This window comes from Erythrolamprus reginae, chromosome 6, assembly GCF_031021105.1.
Source record: "Erythrolamprus reginae isolate rEryReg1 chromosome 6, rEryReg1.hap1, whole genome shotgun sequence".
Classification (NCBI taxonomy): domain Eukaryota; kingdom Metazoa; phylum Chordata; class Lepidosauria; order Squamata; family Dipsadidae; genus Erythrolamprus; species Erythrolamprus reginae.
The window spans coordinates 97,548,908-97,568,523 of NC_091955.1; the positions used below are offsets into that span (position 1 = coordinate 97,548,908).

General features: G+C 46.7%; 2 protein-coding genes across 2 annotated transcripts; one reads left to right on the forward strand and one right to left on the reverse strand.

Annotated features, from left to right (window-relative positions):
• Nucleotides 1–232: 232 nt before the first annotated feature.
• On the forward strand, nucleotides 233–7,678 carry LOC139168814 (lithostathine-like). The gene is made up of 9 exons (XM_070754538.1): nucleotides 233–578; nucleotides 1,089–1,187; nucleotides 1,422–1,651; nucleotides 2,226–2,392; nucleotides 2,994–3,072; nucleotides 3,443–3,540; nucleotides 4,748–4,891; nucleotides 6,004–6,133; nucleotides 7,284–7,678. Exons 5-9 carry the CDS (start codon nucleotides 3,006–3,008, stop codon nucleotides 7,355–7,357), a joined length of 513 nt encoding a protein of 170 aa, XP_070610639.1. The 5' UTR covers nucleotides 233–578; nucleotides 1,089–1,187; nucleotides 1,422–1,651; nucleotides 2,226–2,392; nucleotides 2,994–3,005; the 3' UTR covers nucleotides 7,358–7,678.
• A 1,842-nt stretch (nucleotides 7,679–9,520) lies between these two features.
• Nucleotides 9,521–16,087, reverse strand: LOC139168819 (snaclec subunit A). The gene is made up of 5 exons (XM_070754545.1): nucleotides 16,030–16,087; nucleotides 14,793–14,884; nucleotides 12,549–12,698; nucleotides 11,688–11,784; nucleotides 9,521–9,756 (listed from the first exon to the last, which is right to left on the reverse strand). Exons 1-5 carry the CDS (start codon nucleotides 16,085–16,087, stop codon nucleotides 9,671–9,673), a joined length of 483 nt encoding a protein of 160 aa, XP_070610646.1. The 3' UTR covers nucleotides 9,521–9,670.
• Between the last annotated feature and the right edge of the window lie 3,529 nt (nucleotides 16,088–19,616).

Genomic DNA, 19,616 nt, shown 5'->3' on the forward strand with positions numbered 1-19,616 from the left:
GTAAATATGCCTGGGATAAACATAGATCCACCCTAAGAAAAAACCCAGAAAATAGTATAAGGGCAGACTAGATGGACCATGAAGTCTTTTTCTGCTGTCAATCTTCTACATTTCTATTTATTGGAACGCTAACATATCGAGTTTCTTGACGTATGACTTACACTGATATAAAACTGTGGAATATTTTTTCTTTCTATCATTTCCTCATTTGAGTTTCTCATTCTTCCAGTTTATGGTGGATAATCCAGATAATCTTCAAGTATTCTAACCACATGACCACACTGGGCTTTTTTTTTTAAAAAAATTATTTATTTATTTATTTATTTATTTACTTACTTACTTACTTACTTACTTACTTACTTACTTACTTACTTACTTACTTATTTAATTTGTATGCCGCCCCTCTCCGCAGACTCGGGGCGGCTCACAACAGCAACAGAAGACAATATATAATACAAATTCAATAATTAGAAAGCTAAAAATGCATAATTTTTAAAAAAAACATGCACACAACATACCATACCTAAACAGTATAAGTCTGGGGAAGATATTTCAGTTCCCCCAGGCCTGACGCAGAGGTGGGTTTTAAGGAGTTTGCGGAAGGCAAGGAGGGTGGGGGCAGTTCTAATCTCTGGGGGGAGCTGGTTCCAGAGGGTCAGGGCCACCACAGAGAAGGCTCTTCCCCTGGGTCCCGCCAGACGACATTGTTTAGTCGACAGGACCCAGAGAAGGCCAACTCTGTGGGACCTTATCGGTTGCTGGGATTTGTGCAGCAGAAGGCGGTCTCGGACATATTCTTTTTCTTCTTACCAAAGGCTCTTTCTCTGAAATTTTCTCTTTTATAGTCAAATATGATGTTTAAATACATACACACTGTGTATTGCGTGTGAATATAGATAACAGGCAGTCCTTGATTTAATGGCCACAATGGAATCCAAAATTTGGATTGCTAAATGGGAGAATTTTAAGCGAGTTTTACCCCAAGTTATGACCTTTCTTGCCGTTGTTGGTAAGTGAATCACTGCAGTTGTTCAGTTAGTAACCCGGGTTTTAAGTGAATCTGCTTCCTTCTTGTCTTTGCTGATTAGAAGGTCGCAAAATGGACAATTGCGATGGTCATTTGCCAAGGCCGTGAGGATGCTGCAACGCCATGATCATAAGTCACTTTTTTGTTGGAACTTCAAATGGTCAGTAAAGGGACGGTTGTAAGTGGAACATGACATTTTTGTGTGTATGTGTATATGTGTTTGTCAATTTGTCAGAGATTTGTAGGGTCACCTGCTTGGGTGGCAGGGGGTGGACTAGATGGCGTACAAGGTCCCTACCAGCTGTTTAATATAATCTAATCAATTTTTGTGGATTACGAAGGTAATTTTTAAATTTTTTTTTTAAAATAAATCAAATTTTATTATTTATCTCAGAAGACACTCCAGGTGACCGACCCAGATCAGATCCTGCAACCATGTCCCTCCAGGCCACGTCCTCCGATTTCTTCTGATTTCTTCCTCGAAAAGAAAAATCGATTCTTTCTCCCAGACAAGATACGGAGAGATAGAAGATAATGTTTCTCACCCATAAAATGTGTCATCTCCAAAAGAAAGGTTGACTCAAAAGGAAAAGCCTAAAGAAAATGGAACTTTGATTGTTCAAGGTCGGCCTTCTCAGACATTTATTTATTTATTTTATTTTATTTAGTTATTTTGTCCAATACACAATGAGGGTTTTAGTGGGTATATATCAATATGCACATTGTAAAATACATGGTGAAGGTTATAGAGGAGATACTCATAGTAAAATATATCTAAGAAAGAATAGAAAAGAAGATAAAGTAATAGAACATATCAATGAAAGAATAGAAGAGATATAGGAATAGAAGAAAGGTATAGGAGATATAGGAGAGCAATAGGACAGGGGACGGAAGGCACTCGAGGGCACTTGTACTCGCCCCTTACTGACCTCTTAGGAATCTGGATAGGTCAACCGTGGGTAATCTAAGGGTAAAGTGTTGGGGGTTTGGGGATGACACTATGGAGTCCGGTAATGAGTTCCACGCTTCGACAACTCGGTTACTAAAGTCATATTTTTTACAGTCAAGTTTGGAGCGGTTAATATTAAGTTTAAATCTGTTGTGTGCTCTTGTGGCAGCTGTGTTTTTTCCAAATTCCATCAAGCATGGATTTTTTTTTGTTTCCTCCTGAGAATTATTTCCTGGATGCTTTTCTCAGGAGGCTGAGAGAAAATCTCAAATTTCTCTTTGTCCTGTGCGTGACTGTCAACTGGACTCTGCAGAATTGCTGCCCCGCTGCCTATAAATAGCTCAGGTGCCAGGTCGATTGGACAGTCTTGTGAAAAGACACAACCACAGCCGGTCATCTAGCAGGAGACAGCAGAGGTGAGAACCTGGACATCAATTTCATGGATCTCTGTCATCTTGTCATCGGACTTTTTGCTTTTCTTGAAGTTGTCAACAATAGAATAGAATAGAATTTAGAGTAGAATAGAATAGAATTCTTTGTGGGCCAAGTGTCATTGGAAACACGAGGAATTTGTAAAGTAGTAAAATTGGAAGAAGAAGGAGAAACTGAAGAAGGAGAAAGGAAGAAAAAGGAGAAGGAAAAAACAAAGAAAGAAAGGAAAGAGAAAAAAAGAAAGAGAGAGAGAGGGGAAGGAAGGGAAGAAAAAAGAAAAGAAGAGAAGAGATGGAAAGGAGAGGAAAGTTTAAATCCCAACATTAGGAAGCCCCTCACAACCATTTTAGGATCCTCCACAACCACCAAAGATGGAGCTTTCCTCTAAGCTTGTGTTGGGCGAAGGGGCTGAAGGGCACCTCGGATCTTCTTCTGCCCATCTTGGGCTCTCCACGTCCAGCCCCACCTCCGGGGGAGGGGAGGTCCTTGTGCTGCATCTCCTTTTTGCCTTCTGGTGGGCCTGGTGCTGCTGGGACCATGGAGATCTCCTGGGACCATCTCACTTGTGTTTTTTGTGTGTTTTAGGAGAACAAGAAGATGGGACATCAAACCTTCTGGGCATTCTGCCTCTTGGCCTGTGTGATGGTGACCTCCTTGGCGGAAGGTGAGTGCCACCTGCCAGAAGAGGGGGTTGAGCCCGCCCAGTGGACACCGGAGGAGTTGAGGGACAGGGGTTGGAAGGAAGAGGGAGCCCAGCCTACCCGCCCTCTTCCTTGGTTGCCCCCTCCGTGTCCTCTGAAGGAGGCCCAGCCAAGGCCATTGGGGGGGGGGGCAAAGCTTCCAGTGCCCTTCCCCCCTTTAGCTTGGGTTCTGGAGTTGTGTGTCCTCAGATGTGTCTAACTTTGTCAACTGGAAAAAAACCCCTTTCTGACTGTGTGGATGGAGTGGAACTGGGCTCCATGAGGAGGGAGGGACCAGGGATGCCTTTCCTTCTTCCACAACAGTTGTTCTAACCATGGTTCTGTGTTACCCAGGCTTCCGGGAACGAGCCAAGTGTCCTGAAGAGGCCATTTATTATCGACGCATATGCTACGAACCGGTTTATAGGTCTCTCTCCTGGGCCGAGGCAGAGGTCAGTGTGATGCACAAAGTTTTGTCAGCCCCATTACCCTGAACTGGCTCTCAAAGCAGAATCTTGCAGGGACCCCCCCCCCCGCCTTATATTTCAGTGAATTAGGAAGGTGTCCATCTGAACGGTGCCCCGGTTTTATCATCCCACCTCTCAGGAATTTTTTCTAAAGGTCCCACTCCCATTTTTGGGCCCAGCATTCTTGCATGTTTCCATCAAGATCGACTTCCTTACCCTACAGGTTTTGGAGTGAGACTCTCCAACCCACCCTCTTTGGCCTCCACCCTTTGCTAAAAACCATCTTGTAAAAACAGCAGAGTTGAACAGGGACAAGAATTTGACTAGAAGGGGCCCTGAAGCAGGAGATAGCTAGCAGGGGCTTGAGGGGAGGGGGCTTCAGCAGCTGCCCAGCTGGCATTAAGCTTGCTTTTTTTCATTTGGGATTTTATTTACCCCACCCAGAGTTGCTTGGATTCCAAGGTACCCTCCCACCTTCTCTCTTATTCTGCTTCTGCGTTATTTGCTCCTCTGTCATTCTACTACTCTTAGAAACATGGAAGACTGACAGGAGAAAAAGACCTCCTGGTCCATCGAGTCTGCCCATATACTATTTCCTGTATTTTATCTTAGGATGGATCTATGTTTATCCCAGGCAGGTTTCAATTCAGTTCCTGTGGATTTATCTACCACGTCTGCTGGAAGTTTCTTCCAAGAATCTACTACTCTTTCAGTAAAATTATATTTTCTCATGTTGCTTCTGATCTTTCCCCCAACTAACTTCAGATTGTGTCCCCTTGTTCTTGTGTTCACTTTCCTATTAAAAACACTTCCCTCCTGGACCTTGTTTAACCCTTTAACATATTTAAATGTTTCGATCATGTCCCCCCTTTTCCTTCTGTCCTCCAGACTCTACAGATTGAGTTCATTAAGTCTTTCCTGATACGTTTTATGCTTAAGACCTTCCACCATTCTTGTAGCCCGTCTTTGGACCCGTTCAATTTTATCCATATCTTTTTGTAGGTGAGGTCTCCAGAACTGAACACAGTATTATTCCAAATGTGGTCTCACCAGCGCTCTATATAGCGGGATCATAATCTCCCTCTTCCTGCTTGTTATACCTCTAGCTATGCAGCCAAGCATCTTGGGGTTTTTTTTGTTTTTGCTTTTTGTTACCCTCTTATTCTACAATTCTTTCTCTTCCTGTCTGCAGATTGAGTGCCAAAACCTGAGGAGTGGAGGCCACCTGGCCACTTTGCGGACTGCTGCAGTGGAAAAAATTGTCTCCTCCCACTTCAGGCGCTTCAGCACTGGCGTAGAGGCCTGGGTTGGGTTGCACGCGGTGCCAACACCCACGGTGGGCAAGCCTTTGGTTTCTGATCCCTCTGAGAGGGCTTCATCTGACAAACCCCCAGATACTCCAGGCACAGTCTTGGCGTTCCTCTTTCCTTCCAATCCTCTGTTGAGAGTCACGGAGGATTTCATGGCTTTGGGATCAGCCCTGTGTCGTAGGAAGTGTGGGCAGCCCCCAAGGCCAATATCTGGGGACGGCACTGACTGGGGAGGAGGACGATGTTCCTTCATGGGAACAAGAACATGAGTCCACAATCCAGTTAGGAGATGCTCACACAAAATTGCCAATACAATACTCAGATTGAGGATTCCTTTTGCCCAAGTGCATTATTTGACATTTGGAAACATTAAACTGCAGTTTCCATTGCTTTGACTACTTATCTAGTAAAGCTAAATCATTTGCCATATTACAGACGCCTCCAGGAATATCAACCCTATTGCAAACTTTAGAGTCATCGGCAAATAGGCAAACCTTCTGTACCAAACCTTCCCCTATGTCACTCACAAACACATTAAAAAGAATAGGACCCAGAACAGACCCCTGTGGCACACCGCTTGTAACCCGTCTCTGCTCAGAATACTCACCATTAACAATAACTCTCTGATGACTACGCTTCAGCCAGCTGCAAATCCACTGAACTATCCTGGGATTAAGTCCAGGGATTAAGATTAGATAATGATACAACACTAGTCTAGACTGGATATTATTGTGAATAGATGATTCTAATTTTATTTTCTGGGAGCAAAAGAATTTATGTTTTAAGTAAGAAGAAAATTGTATAAGGATAGAAAGAGAGATGTTTGCAACTTTGGATTTTGTACTTAAATGTTATATTTCTTTTTTAATATATATTTAGGAGTTTAGATTTTGGAAAGATGGGATATAATTGTTTTAAATGCTAAAACAAAGAGGAGAGGCGTCTGAAAGCTTTTTTTAATTTATTATGTATTTTATTAGATAAGAAAATTTCATATATAAATAATGTTATGTAGGATGTGTCTTCTTTGATGCAGGTTTTTATTACATGGTACAGAAAAATATAAAAAAATAAAATCTGTAAAAAAAGAATAAAATAAATACTTTACTCACTGCTTTGCCTTTTCGCGTCTCAATAGAAGCTCATCTGGGAATGGATTGATGGAACCACCTACAGCGCAGGATCCGTCCTCTGGGACAGCAGAGCCCCCAGCACCTCAGTGTCCAACTATCCATGCATCTCACTCTACAACATCAATAGTGCAGGAGGTCAGTCTCAGTCCCTCTACAGAAAAAGGGGTGGAGGGGGGAAATGATGAGGGAAGATGAACTTTCCTTACAACAATCTCAGAAGGTCCCTCTAGGACAGTGTTGGAGAACCCGAAAGAGCATGTGCCAGTACCCACACCCATAGTTCAATGCCCAGGAAGGGTGAAAACTGCTTCCTCCATCCTCCCGGAGGCCCCCTGGAGGCCAGAACAGTCCTGTTTCCCTACTTCTGGTGGGCCCAGTAGGCTCGTTTTTCGCCCTCCCCAGGCTCCAAAGGCTTCCCTGGAGCCAGAGGAGGGCAAAAACGCCCATCCTCCCAGAGCCTCTGTGCGAGCCGAAAATCAGCTGGCTGGCACACCCATGCACGGTGGAGCTGAGCTCGGGCAACAGTTCACATGCCAGCAGATATGGCTCCACATGCCACTTGTGCCACCCATGCCATAGTTTCGCCATCACTGCCCTAGGAGGTTTCCCTCCCTCCCTCTTTTTCTTTTCTTCCTATCCTTTATGTCCCTCCCTCTCCTTCATCCTCCTTCCTTCCTTGTTCAATAATAATAATAACAACAACAACAACAACAACAACAACAACAACAACAACAACAGAGTAGGAAGGGATATATTTTACTATGAGTATCTCCTCTATTACCTTCATCATGTTTTTTACTATGTGTATATATATATATATATACCCACTAAATCCCTCACTGTGTATTGGACAAAATAAATAAACAAATAAAATAAATAAATAAGGGACCTTGGATGTCTTCTAGTCCAACCCCTGCTTAAGCAGGAAACCCCACACTATTTCAGACAGATGGTTATCCAACATCTTTAAAACTTCCAGTGTTGGAGCATTCACAACTTCTGGAGGAAAACTGTTCCACGGATCAATTGTTCTCACTGTCAGGAAATTTGTTCTTCCACTCTCTCTCTCCCTGCCTCCCTCCTTCCCTTCTTTTCTTCCTCCCTCTCCCTCCTCTTCCCTCCCTTCTTTCCTTCCCTCCTCCCACCTTCTTTTCTTCCTCTCTCTCCCCCCTCCTTACTTCCCTTCTTTTCATCCTGCCCTTCCTTCTCTCATCCTTCAATGAACTAAATCACTGACTTTCTCCACCCCAAGTGTAACAGCCTTTCTGGTCCTTCTCCCCTCCAGCCACAGCCAGGTGGATCTACCGAGCCTGTAGCACTGCCCTGCCCTTCATCTGCAAGTACAGAGCTTCCTCATAGGCCTAACCAGCCACGGAGGAGAGGAGCAGAGGGCCTCTTCCTCGTTGGGGAGCATCTAAGGCGGCTTCTGCAACACCTTCCTTCCACCTCCTGACCCTCCTGGACCGTCTTCTTCCCAACTGGACAACCCACCTCCTGGAGCAAAGTTCCTAACCCTCCTGTTGTGCTTCTTGCTACTGGTTGAAGGTTGCTAACCTCAATGCTTGTACCTGTGTTTCTATTCCACTGTAAACTTCCCAGAGTCACCTGGGACACCTGGCTGCATGCAAATTGGAAAAATCAATAAAGAGCAAACTGCTTCTTGGCTTTACTGAAGTAAAATGGGAAAGGTCCTTTCTCTTTTGTCCAGGGTGGATTTCTTTGGCCCTTTTTTGGCTGCAAAGAGAGTAGATGTGAACACAGCCACACACCCTTCTCGGTATGTGTGTGTGTGTGTGTGTGTGTGTGTGTGTGAGTGTGACCCCCCCAGACCTTGCTTTGCAAAGCATTTGGAAGCCATCTGTCCACAGATATAAGGATGGTCCTGGGATTTTGTGGGGAGTCAAAATACCTGCTCTATCAAGTGATTGCATCAGTTTGGATGAAGTGACTCTTCTGCAAAATCCGACCGATTCCTGTGTCCATCTGGGTGGTGGGAAAACTGGTGTGTGGGTGTGTGGGTGTGTTTAGCTGCCATGTTTCAATCCAGCCTCCAATCCCACAAATATCAGCTATCCTGAGATTCATGAGAATTTAATGCAAATAAAAGTCAACCTATTCTGAATCCTCATTTGCATCTGATAGAATAACAGGATAGGAGGAAAGGGACCTCGAAAGTCATCTAGTCCAGTGGTCACCAATCTGTGGGCCACTGGTGGTCTGTGAGAAACCTTTGGCGGTCCGCAGAAAAATTATTTCCATTTCTTACATTGCACTAAATACTATTTGTAGTCCTAGTGGACAATCACTTAAATACCAGCCAGCTCTGTGCTGCAGCTGCCAGAAAAGCCAACACAGTTCTAGGCTGCAGAAACAGAGGGATAGTAACTTAGAACAACTTAGAACTAGTAATTTAGTAACTTAGAGAGAAGCAACTTAGAACTAAGGAGAACAATTAATTAGTGGAACAGCTTGCCTCCAGAAGTTATAAATGCTCCGACACTGGAAGTGTTTTTAGCAGATGTTGGAGAACCCTCTGTCTGAAGTAGTGTAGAGTTTCCTGCCTAAGCAGGGGGTTGGACTAGAAGACCTCCAAGGTCCCTTCCAACTCTGTTATTATATTATAATAATTAATGCTACTTGTCTTCTCCTGATTTTTGCAAATAATGCAATGATCGATATTTCAACTGATCTTTCTTATGAGTCAGTCATCTCTATGCATTCAAGGAAGGGGAGTTTGTTGATGAGAAAGAGAGAAAGAAAGGGGGAGAGAGAGAGAGAGGGAGAGAGAGAGACAGACAGACAGAGAGAGAGAGAGAGAAAGTGAAAGAGAAAGAGAAAGAAAGAAAAAGAGAGAAAGAAAGAAAGAAAAGAGAAAGAGAGTGAGAGAGAAGAGAGAAAGAGAGAAAAAGAGAGAGAAAAAGAGAGAGAGAGAAAGAGAGAGAGAGAGAAAGGGAGAGAGAGACAGACAGAGAGAGAGACAGAGAGAGAAAGAAAGAAAGAGAGAGAAAGAAAGAAAAGAGAAAGAGAGTGAGAGAGAAGAGAGAGAGAAAGAGAGAAAAAGAGAGAAAGGGAGAGAGAGAAAGGGAGAGAGAAAGAGAAAGAGAGAAAGAAAGAAAGAAAGAAAGAAAAGAGAGTGAGAGAGAAGAGAGAAGAGAGAGAGAGAGAAAGAGAGAGAAAAAGAGAGAGAGAGAAAGAGAGTTCAAATGAGGAGGCCATCAAGAAAGAATCTTAGCATCAGTGGATAGTCCTACTTAAGAGTCACCCTTCCCCTTAAAGCCTTACTCACCATGAAAAAGACTCGGGGGGGGGGGGGCTTGAGTTTTGGACCTCAACGGTCACCTCAAAATTTGGGAGGTTGTGAGAGCTCCAACACTTGATACTTTCAAAGGGAGACTGGGCTGCCATTTGTCCAAAATGGCAATAGGGACACCTGCTTGAGCGGAGGGGTTGGACTAGATGACCTACAAGGTCCCTTCCAACTCTAGTAAATAAGAAAACAAACAAATAAATAAAGAATGCCAGTTGTGCGAAGGCAGAATTTATTGGACCTTCTGGCCCACCAGAGTGAGCCAAGTCTGACCCAAGCTGCAGAAAGCATCCGTGAAGGGAAGGGGTGTATTTTTATTAGGTGGGGGTCTTCCTGGCTTCTCCAGACGTCTCCAGCTGCTTCACTCACTCTGGATCATCAGGTTCTGCCAGGAACTTGCAGATGAAAGGTAACGTGAAGTCGCAGTTATAATTGTGCCACTTGAGATACTCTGGATAGCAAAAGAGAAATTTGGATCACCTTTTGCAGGGGTTCCCTCAAAGTCTGAGAAGACCTTTTCAGACGCTGATCCCTCATTTGAAGGACGACGTGAACAGGTAGAGAACCTCACCTGCTAAAACGAAGCTGCGGGTTCAACAGATTGTTCTGACCTGGATAAAATACCTTGACATCAAGTTTGTTTTGTTTCTTTTGCCTGTTTCTTAATTTCATTTTAATTCATTTGCACCCCACCTTTTTACGTTACAAATAACCCAAGGTAGCAAACACATCCAATGTGCCTTTCTCCTCCTTGTTTCCCTTCAAAACAACCCTGTGAGGTGGGTTGGGCTTAGAGAGGGATTGGCCCAAATTCACCCAGTTGGCTTTAGTGCCTAAGCTGGGACTAGAACTCACCAACTCTTGGTTTCTATCCTCGTATCCTAACCAGTAGATCAAACTACTTATAGTATTTTTTTTATTATTTTAATAATAAACAAACAAAACAAAACATACAGACACACTATATAAAAAAACACAAAATGAATTTGCCTAATACTTTACAATTCTGTTTCCATTGATTCATTCTTTTTCTTAAACGTTAGTTCAATCCTTTTTTTCTTTTCTATCCAGCTATATAATTTCCCCCAAACTGTATAGTAGTCTTTATTTTGTTTATTCTGTAATTCATATGTTAATTTGCTTAATTTAGCACAATCTAGCATTTTCCTAATCGCCATTTCTTCATTGGGTATATTTTCCTTTTTCCAAGTTTGTGCAAACACCAACCTTGCTGATGTTAATATATGTGTTATCAAGTAGTAGTCTTCCTTACTATGCTGTTCTCTACTTATTCCCAAAAGATACATTTCCGGTTTCATTTCCAGGTGATAATTTAACATTTCTTTCAACCAGTTTTCCGGACATAACCACCAAATATGATAATACGTACCTATGGCAGATTTGCTTTTCCAGCACTTATTACTTATGTTTGGATTACTAGTTACAGTATTTTGATTGATTGATTGATTGACTGATTGAGTCCTTCTCCCGATGGAGACAGTTACTCTCCAGCAGCAATCAGTTTTAAGTTGCAGACTTAACAGAGTCAGAAGACTCTCAGTCACATCATCATCATCATCACTATCATCATCTTTTAATGACCCCATAATCTCTGGAGGGATGGAGTGTGGGCAACTGAATGGAACTGAGTGTTTTAATGGCCGGATGCACTTCCCCATTGCCAATAAGGAGTTTTAGGTCGGCAGATATATTCTCATGGTGCCCAAAGAGAAAGAACTCTACCTAGGATTGAACTCACAGCCTCCTGATTGTGGAGTGAGAACTCCACCTGCAAGCCACCACACCAATCTCAGCCACTTATAATGTTTACACACACACACACACACACACACACACAAACACAATGTGGCTGAGATCCACATTGATCCATCTCATTGCAATGAGGTAGAAGACTGATATATATATATATATATTTGATATCACATGTTTTTGTTCTGGCCTCATCAGCTAGCCATACCCTCTTCAGGCTGGTGTTTCTGTCCTTGTTCTAGAACGAACACTGCGAGACCTGAGCTGCCTTCCTTCTATAAATACTGGTGGCTGGGTGTGGTCTCGCAGTGTTCGCCCTAGAACAAGGACAGAAACACCAGCCTGAAGATGACGAGTGGGACCTCGTCGAAACGTCGCCAGAAATTTCCAAATCCTACACGGGAAGAAACCCGAATATACCAAGACCGTCTGTTACTTTGCTTATGAGCTGATGGGCCTGAGATAATATTTCCCATTTTTAATGGTGTGTCCCCTGGACCTTTTGGGATCCCTTGTCTGTACAGAGTCAGCAGCCCAAGAGGTCATCGGCGGTCAAGGGATGAGGGTTGCAAGGAGAATCTCATTGTAGGAAGCGCACACTCGTTGACTTACCTGTCCAGTTTGACAATGTAAGACATTTTCTTGATTGTAAGGGATGCCAGTTTTCATAACCGATCCTGGAGCCATCACTCCACCTCGAGCTGCATTGCTGGAATGACAGGGAAGCCACGTCAGCCAACTGGGGAGGGGGCTCTGGTTGTCCAGGGCCCAGAGGCAGCGAGAGGAAAGGTGGTAGGTCTTCAGGAGCAGAGCAATTGTATCCTCCCTCCCTCTATCCCCCCTACCCCTCTTTTGTTTCCTTCCTTCCTTCCTTTCTCTTCCTCCCTTTCCTTCCTTCCTTCCTTCCTTCCTACCATCCTTCCTTTCTACCATCCTTCCTTCCTTCCTTCTCTCTCTCCTCTTTCTCTCTCTCTCTTTTATCAATCTCAGTTGACAGAAGAAAACGACCTGGATGTGTCCATGCAGTCACCAACTCAGTTTGAGAGCCACTTGCCTTAATGTCCAACCTGGTGACAGCTGTGGATGATACTGCTTGATCTCAGGAAGAGAAATGGAGTCAAGGGCAGAGGTTCCGAGACCCCAGCTACAGCTGTGAGATGTTGATCCAACCTCAGCTGTGAGTCTAGGAGGACACCCAAATCGTGAACCCCTCCTGAGGGGCTTAATTTCTCTCCCCCAAGAACCAAGGAAGGACAGTCGACATAGTCCTTCGGAGGCAGTATCCACAGCCACCCAGTCTTCTTGGGGTTATGTTTAAGTCTGTTAACTCCCATCCAGACCCTCACAGCCTCCAGGCACCAGCACATCACATCCACCGCATCGCTGAACTGATGTGGGGTGGAGATATTCACAAATGCTTCACTCAGCAACAGAAATTCTGGGCCCTGTTGTGGTCGTACGTTGCACCCTTACCTGTTCTTGGCCTTGAGCCCTCAGTCCAATCCAGACATAGGTCGGCTCTTTCTTTAATCTATTGAGGGCGAGTTTGCTCACAAAGTTCCCCTCTTCCATGCTTCCGAGAGAGGCCAGGTGGCCCCCTTTCCCCTGCTCCATGCAGAACCTCTGGGAGGGACCGACGAGAGAGACAGTTGTTCAGCTGAGAAGTATTTATTATTTATTATTTTATTTTATTTATTGGATTTGCATGCCGCCCATCTCCATAGACTTGGGGTGGCTAACAACAGTAATAAAAACAGCATATAACAATCCAATATTAAAACAGTTAAAAACCCTTATTATAAAACCAAACATACATACAGACATACCATGCATAAAATTGTAAAGGCCTAGGGGGAAATAGTATCTCAGTCCCCCCATGCCTGGTGGTAGAAGTGGGTTTTAAGAAGCTTACGAAAGGCAAGGAGGGTGGGGGCAATCCTAATTTCTGGGGGGAGTTGGTTCCATAGGGCCGGGGCCGCCACAGAGAAGGCTCTTCCCCTGGGCCCCACCAAGCAACATTGTTTGGTTGATGGGACCCAGGGAACACCCAGTCTGTGGGACCTAACTGATCGCTGGGATTCATGCAGCAGAAGGCGGTCCCTGAGATATTCTGGTCCGATGCCATGAAGGGCTTTATACGTCATAACCAACACTTTGAATTGTGACCAGAAACTGATCGGCAGGCAGTGCAGGCCGCGGAGTGTTGAAGAGACGTGGGCAGATCTAGGTAGCCCCACGATAGCTCTTGCGGCTGCGTTCTGCGCGATCTGGAGTTTCCGAACACTTTTCAAAGGTCGCCCCATGTAGAGAGCATTACAATACTTGAGCCTCAAGGTGATGAGGGCATGAGTGACTGTGAGCAATGACTCCCGGTCCAAATAGGGCCGCAACTGGTGCACCAGGCGAACCTGGGCGAACGCCCCCCTCGCCACAGCTGAAAGGTGTTTCTCTAATGTGAGCTGTGGATCGAGGAGGACGCCCAAGTTGCGGACCCTCTCTGATGGGGTCAATGATCCTCCCCCCAGGGTAATGGACGGACAGATGGAATTGTCCTTGGGAGGCAAGGCCCACAGCCACTCCGTCTTGTCTGGATTGAGTTTGAGTTTGTTGGTTTGTGTGTGCACGTGTGTGTGTGTATTTGTGTGTATGGATGCCATCGTGATTTGGTGGACACCCGCAGCTGCTCTCTCTGAACATTTCTTTTTTCAGCTCCACAAGTGACAACCTCTGACCCTCCTCCCCCTTAATAAAGGTCCTAGACTGAACCCAGGACCAGCCTTTTGGGTCGTGGGCTCTACAGAAACCCACCACCACCTGCTTCCTCTCGGTGGAGCCCCCTCTCCTGTGTGGAGTTTCCAAGAGGAACAGAAGGAAGAGGTGGCAAAATTTTGGAGGTGTCGAAGCGGATCTCAGCCTTCAGCCCTTCGAGAGGCCTCCACGCCAGCTCCTGCCTGCCTTTTCTTTTTTTATTATTATTTTTAATTGATTTTTAATTCCAAGACAAAACAAGGACACCTACACGGGACCCGGAGAAGGCCAACTCTGTGGGACCTAATTGGTCACTGGGATTCGTGTGGCAGAAGGTGGTCCCGAAGGTATTCTGGTCCGATGCCATGTAGGTCTTTATAGGTCATTACCAACACTTTGAATTGTGACCGGAAACTTATTGGGGGTCAATGCAGGCCGCGGAGTGTTAGAGAGACGTGAGCAAAACTAGGTAGCTCTACGATAGCTCTTGTGGCCATGTTCTGCACGATCTGAAGTTTCCGAACACTTTTCAGAGGTGGCCCCATGTAGAGAGCATTGCAGTACTCAAACCTCGAGGTGATGAGGGCATGAGTGACTGTGAGCAGTGAGTCCCGGTCCAAATAGGGCTGCAACTGGTGCAACAGGCAAACCTGGGCGAACACCCCCCTCGCCACAGCTGAAAGATGGTTCTCTAATGTGAGCTGTGGATCGAGGAGGATGCCCAAGTTGGGGACCCTCTCCGAGGAGGTTAATCCCCCCCAGGGTAATGGACGGACAGATGGAATTGACCCTGGGAGGCAAGACCCACAGCCACTCCATCTTGTCAGGGTTGAGTTTGAGCCTGTTGACACCCTCTTGGATATACATCCGGGCCATGTCTCCCTCCACCGTCCCAGCCAGGGGGGATCTTTGGGGGTCTTTTAAACCCTGACTGGTCCAAGAGATTCACAGATTCACAGAGATTCTAACCTCGGCATCATCCCAGTTCTTGCGTTTATCAAAGACCTTGTAGCAATACTTATCATAGGAGGACCAACCACAGGGACAACAAGCTCCAGATCCTGTGTGGAAAGAGGGAGAGTCCAATGAGAAGATGGCGGGAGGAGGAGGAAGAAGAGGAGGAGGAGGAGGAGGAGGAGGAGGAGGAAGAGGAGGAAGAGGAGGAAGAGGAGGAAGAGGAGGAAGAGGAGGAAGAGGAGGAAGAGGAGGAAGAGGAGGAAGAGGAGGAAGAGGAGGAAGAGGAGGAAGAGGAGGAAGAGGAGGAAGAGGAGGAGGAGGAGGAAGAGGAGGAAGAAGAGGAGGAGGAAAAGGAGAGGAGGAGTAAGAGATGGAGGAGGAGGAGGATTGTAGGGTCCTTGGTGCCTGCTAAGCTTGGTGATTTTCTCACAGATGTTGCTTTAAAAAAAAAGAAAAAGAACTGGGCCAGTTTGGTCTAGTGGTTAGAGCACCAGGCCGGAAAGTGGGAGGCCAGGAATCCTAACCCCACTTTATCCATGAGAGCCAGTTAGGAGACTTGGGGCCCAATACCAGGAGATGGTGAGTTTGAGTCCCACTTTGGCCCAGAATGCTTGTTGTCCTCTCTCAGCTCAATCTACCTCACAGGGTTGTTGTGGTTGTTGTGGGGAAAAGGGGGAGGAAGGAATATCAGGAATCTTCTCTGCCTTGAATTATTGCTAACAAAATAAAGGAATAAATAAATAAAAGCTGTGAAGCTTCCTGAGCCATTCAGACCTAGCAAGACTGATCCCCACTGCATCTCCCCCCATCCAGACTACTGCTATGTGCCTGATGTGGGGCTGCCCTCGAAAGCCTCCTGAGATAGCAAATTCTGGGGAAGGCAGCAGCCTGGCTGTTGACCGATGCAAAGTGGGGGAGGGTCAGGGGGCTCCGTACTAAAGGGATTAGGAACAGATCATCTGGGAGACTGCCCCCCTCCTACCCCCTGCCCAGGAGAGGTCCACCTGAGGCCATGCATTGTTGCCAAGGCTTGAACTTATAACTCATTCTGCATCTCAACTCTGTTCCTTTGGCTTTGGTTTTGCATCTTTGCACAGAGTCCAGGGTCTTGGAGCAGGGAGAGCAGGTGGGGTCTAAATTGCAGATTAAAAGCCAAGCAGGAATAAAAGCTTCTTCTGGGGAGGTCAAACCAGGATCAGATGCGAGAGTTTTATTCTTTGAGGACACCGGAAACCCTCCTGGAACTCACCCCTTAGGGAGAAAGCCACCACCAGCAAGCCCAGGCTCACAAAGATGAATCGCCCCATGGTCCTCCTTCCTCCTATCCCTGCAGAGAGAATGGGGAGGGGGAGAGAGAGGAAAGGAGAGGGAGGTGGGTAGGAAACTCAACTGGTGGCCAAACTGGGAGTCCCACACTTGGCTTCCCACTTTTTCTCTCGCCTGGCTGAACTCTGTTTCTCCCTCCTTGGCCTCAGTGGGTCAGAGTCAGGGGTGGGCTACTGCCCGGATGGGGGGGGGGATGCAGTGGGGTAGCGAAAATGGAGCTCCACCCCAGAGCACCCAATTTGCACTGAAAGGTGTTGAAAGAAAATGCAGAGCCACGCGCACAGTGTGATAGCCCTTCACTGGTCAGAGTGGACCCACATTGCTTCGTAAAGGGCAGAACGCCCCCCCAAAAGGCCCCCTCCCTTTCCCCCAGAGATCCCCCTGATGGATCCCTTGGCCCTTGTGGCCCACAGATCCCTGATGGGACCTGGACATTGGCATTAGCCCCCTGCAAGAGTTCCCTTCAGGTGGAGACAGACAGGTACAGGAGCGACCTGGTGCAGGGACCTCACCTGTCAGGTGCCCACAGGTGGGAGAGCCCCACTCACCTGTCCCTTTGCCTCCTGAGATAGCAAGTCTGCTCAGTGGCCACTCCAGGATTTTCCTCCAGCAAAGGGAAGGGAGGCATTTATAGGCAAGGCAGGGGGAGGGTTTCCTGGGGGGGGGCAGAGGGACAGTGGGAGAAATGGCTTTGTGTGAGAATGGGGTTTGGTGGCTGGCAATCAGGATGCAGCTTGTTTGCACAAAAGAACTTGATGGGTTTACACTCTGCCAGGAGAGATGTCAGGGAGAGAGGATCCAAGACCTTGACATGTTCCCTGAGGTCATCCAGCCCAGCCCCTGCTCAGGGCAACAGTCCAAAGGAAAGAACTCTGATATCTGGCTGGATAGCTCCCTCCCCTTGGGGGATCCCCCCACCTCCCCTGGGTCTGGGGGCTGCTGTTGTTAGATTTGTGAGTGAGGTTTCTCTCACTTTCCTTCAGGACCTGCTGGGATGGACCGCTCCCAGCCTCCTCCCCAGGGAGCCCTCCCCTCCTTCCCCACAACAGGGCAAGACCTGAACCTGGGTTAAGAAGGGGGAAAGGGAGGCTTCATTCACACACTCTGCTGAAGGACTGGCTGGGTTTTCAAGAAATGCTGAACCACAAACCACACAACTGAGTCTCAGCTGCAAACTCCCTACACACAACTTTCACACAGAACCATAGAAAATTGGCAGCAGAAAAAGACCTTGTGTATAACATTTGAATCTGCAGCTTAAGTTTACATTTTATTTTATTTACATAGAAACATAGATGATTGACGGCAGAAAAAGACCTCCTGGTCCATCTAGTCTGCCTGTATTTTATCTTAGGATGGATATATGTTTATCCCGGGCATGTTTCAATTCAGTTACTGTGGATTTACCAACCACGTCTGCTGGAAGTTTGTTCCAAGCATCTACTACTCTTTTAGTCAAATAATATTTTCTCACGTTGCTTCTGATCTTTCCCCCAACTAACTTCAGATTGTGCCCCCTTGTTCTTGGGTTCACTTTCCTATTAAAAACACTTCCCTCCTGGACCTTATTTAACCCTTTGACATATTTAAATGTTTCGATCCTGTCCCCCCTTTTCCTTCTGTCCTCCAGACTCTACAGATGGAGTTCATGAAGTCTTTCCTGATACGTTTTATGCTTCAGACCTTCCACCAATCTTGTAGCCTGTCTTTGGACCCCTTCAATTTGATGCATCTCTTTTTGTAGGTGAGGTCTCCAGACTGGACACAGTATTATTTCAAATGGGGTCTCACCAGCACTCTGTACAGCGGGATCACAATCTCCCTCTTCCTGCTTGTTATACCTGCTTGTTATAAAAAATAAATTTCTTTTTTCCCCCCAGATAAACGACATGTCTTGATCCCAGCCATGTTTAAACCCAGTTACTGAGGATTGGCCCACCCTCTGGGCTTTGTCCAATTCTCCAACCTGGCTTTCCAACATCCCTCCTGTCCAACTGACTTCATGTCTCCATGTTCTTCTCGTCTTTTGATGAACCCAAAGACTTCCCCCTTCAATCTGGGACTGAATGAACCCTCTGCCTTCCTGGGTTGGCCACTAGATGAAACCCTCCATCATCCTGGCTTCCTCTGAGTGACCCACTCAGCCACCGAAGAACAAGCCACCCTTACTCCCACAAAGAAGCCCTGCTGGGAACAACAGCAGCCCCCTTCCTGATCCCCAAAAGTCTGTTGAGGGTCCCCAGCTTCCAAGGTCCTGGAGTGACAGAGGGGGCTCAAACTCAGCTTGGACTCTGCTCCTCCTGGTGACCTGTGGGCTGGGGGTTTCGTTGGAGACATTTCATGACCCAACTACGGAACAACATCAGCACTAGAAGACAGTGAGATTACAGAGAGGAGGAGGAGGAGGAGAGCTGATGTGGCTGTTATCTGTCATGCACCTTCTCCTACACCCTATTGAAACAATCTCTTGCTGGATTTTGCCCCTGGATGGCAGGACGTCAATCATTTCATATTGTGCAGAGAGGATGTTTGAAGTGGGGAAGGATGAGTGGAAAGCCCACCCCCCTGCATCAAAGACTCAGAGCCAAGGAAGGGTGGGCATTTGCCCACAACCAGTTGTGCACATCCTCGTTCCACAACTATGCAAAATCAGCCCTCCACCCCAGTTCCCATGTTCCTTGGCCAAGAAGCCCTTTCCCTTGGCTTCTTGGGGAGAAAGAAGCCAAGGTAAAAGAGGCATTTTGGGTGGACAGGAACAAAGATGGCCATCTCGGGACCTCATTAACTTTCAGGGGCCTGGACTCCAATTCCCAGAATCCCCCAGTCTCCCAATTGCATCGGAAGAGGCCCTGGAGGGCTCTGTCTCCCTTCTGCTCAGGTGGGGCCGAGAGCTCCGAGGGGGGGGGGTGAGGAAGCTTTGTAAGGGCTTTGGCAAGACTCACAAAGGAGCAATTCTTGCCTTGGCATCAGCTAAGGAGCCTCTGTTGTTCCCAAAACAGCACCCAGGAATCTTGGAGCTCTTACAACCCGGATTCGGGCTTGGCCTCCTATTTGCACAGCCGAGGGGTGGAAGGAACATAACTATGAGCCTCTCGGCCACGTCAGTTGAAAATCTTCCTCACCCCTCAGATAACAGGGTGGGCAAAGGGGGTCCTGGAAGTCCCGGGGGGGCAAAAGATCATGGAGAAAATCTGTCCATCCGGTCCCCCCCCCCCCCGAAGGTGCCTAGTCCATAATGAGTCACAGAATATTCCTGACCTCCCCCCGCAGGGTCTGAGCACGGGGCTCTCCCACGTGGCCTGGGACCCCGACTGGGGGCTGCTGGCCCAGGAGAGATGCCCCCTCCTCCAGCATCTTGATTGACGGCTTCTCCATCCGATTTCTCTCGATTTCTCCCATTTTAATTGTTTGTTGTACTTTTTTCTTTTTAGTTTTGTGATGTCATAAGCAGCCCAGAGCCACAGGGTTAGTGAGATGTGGGGGGCATAGAAAAGGAAGAATGGAGAAAGG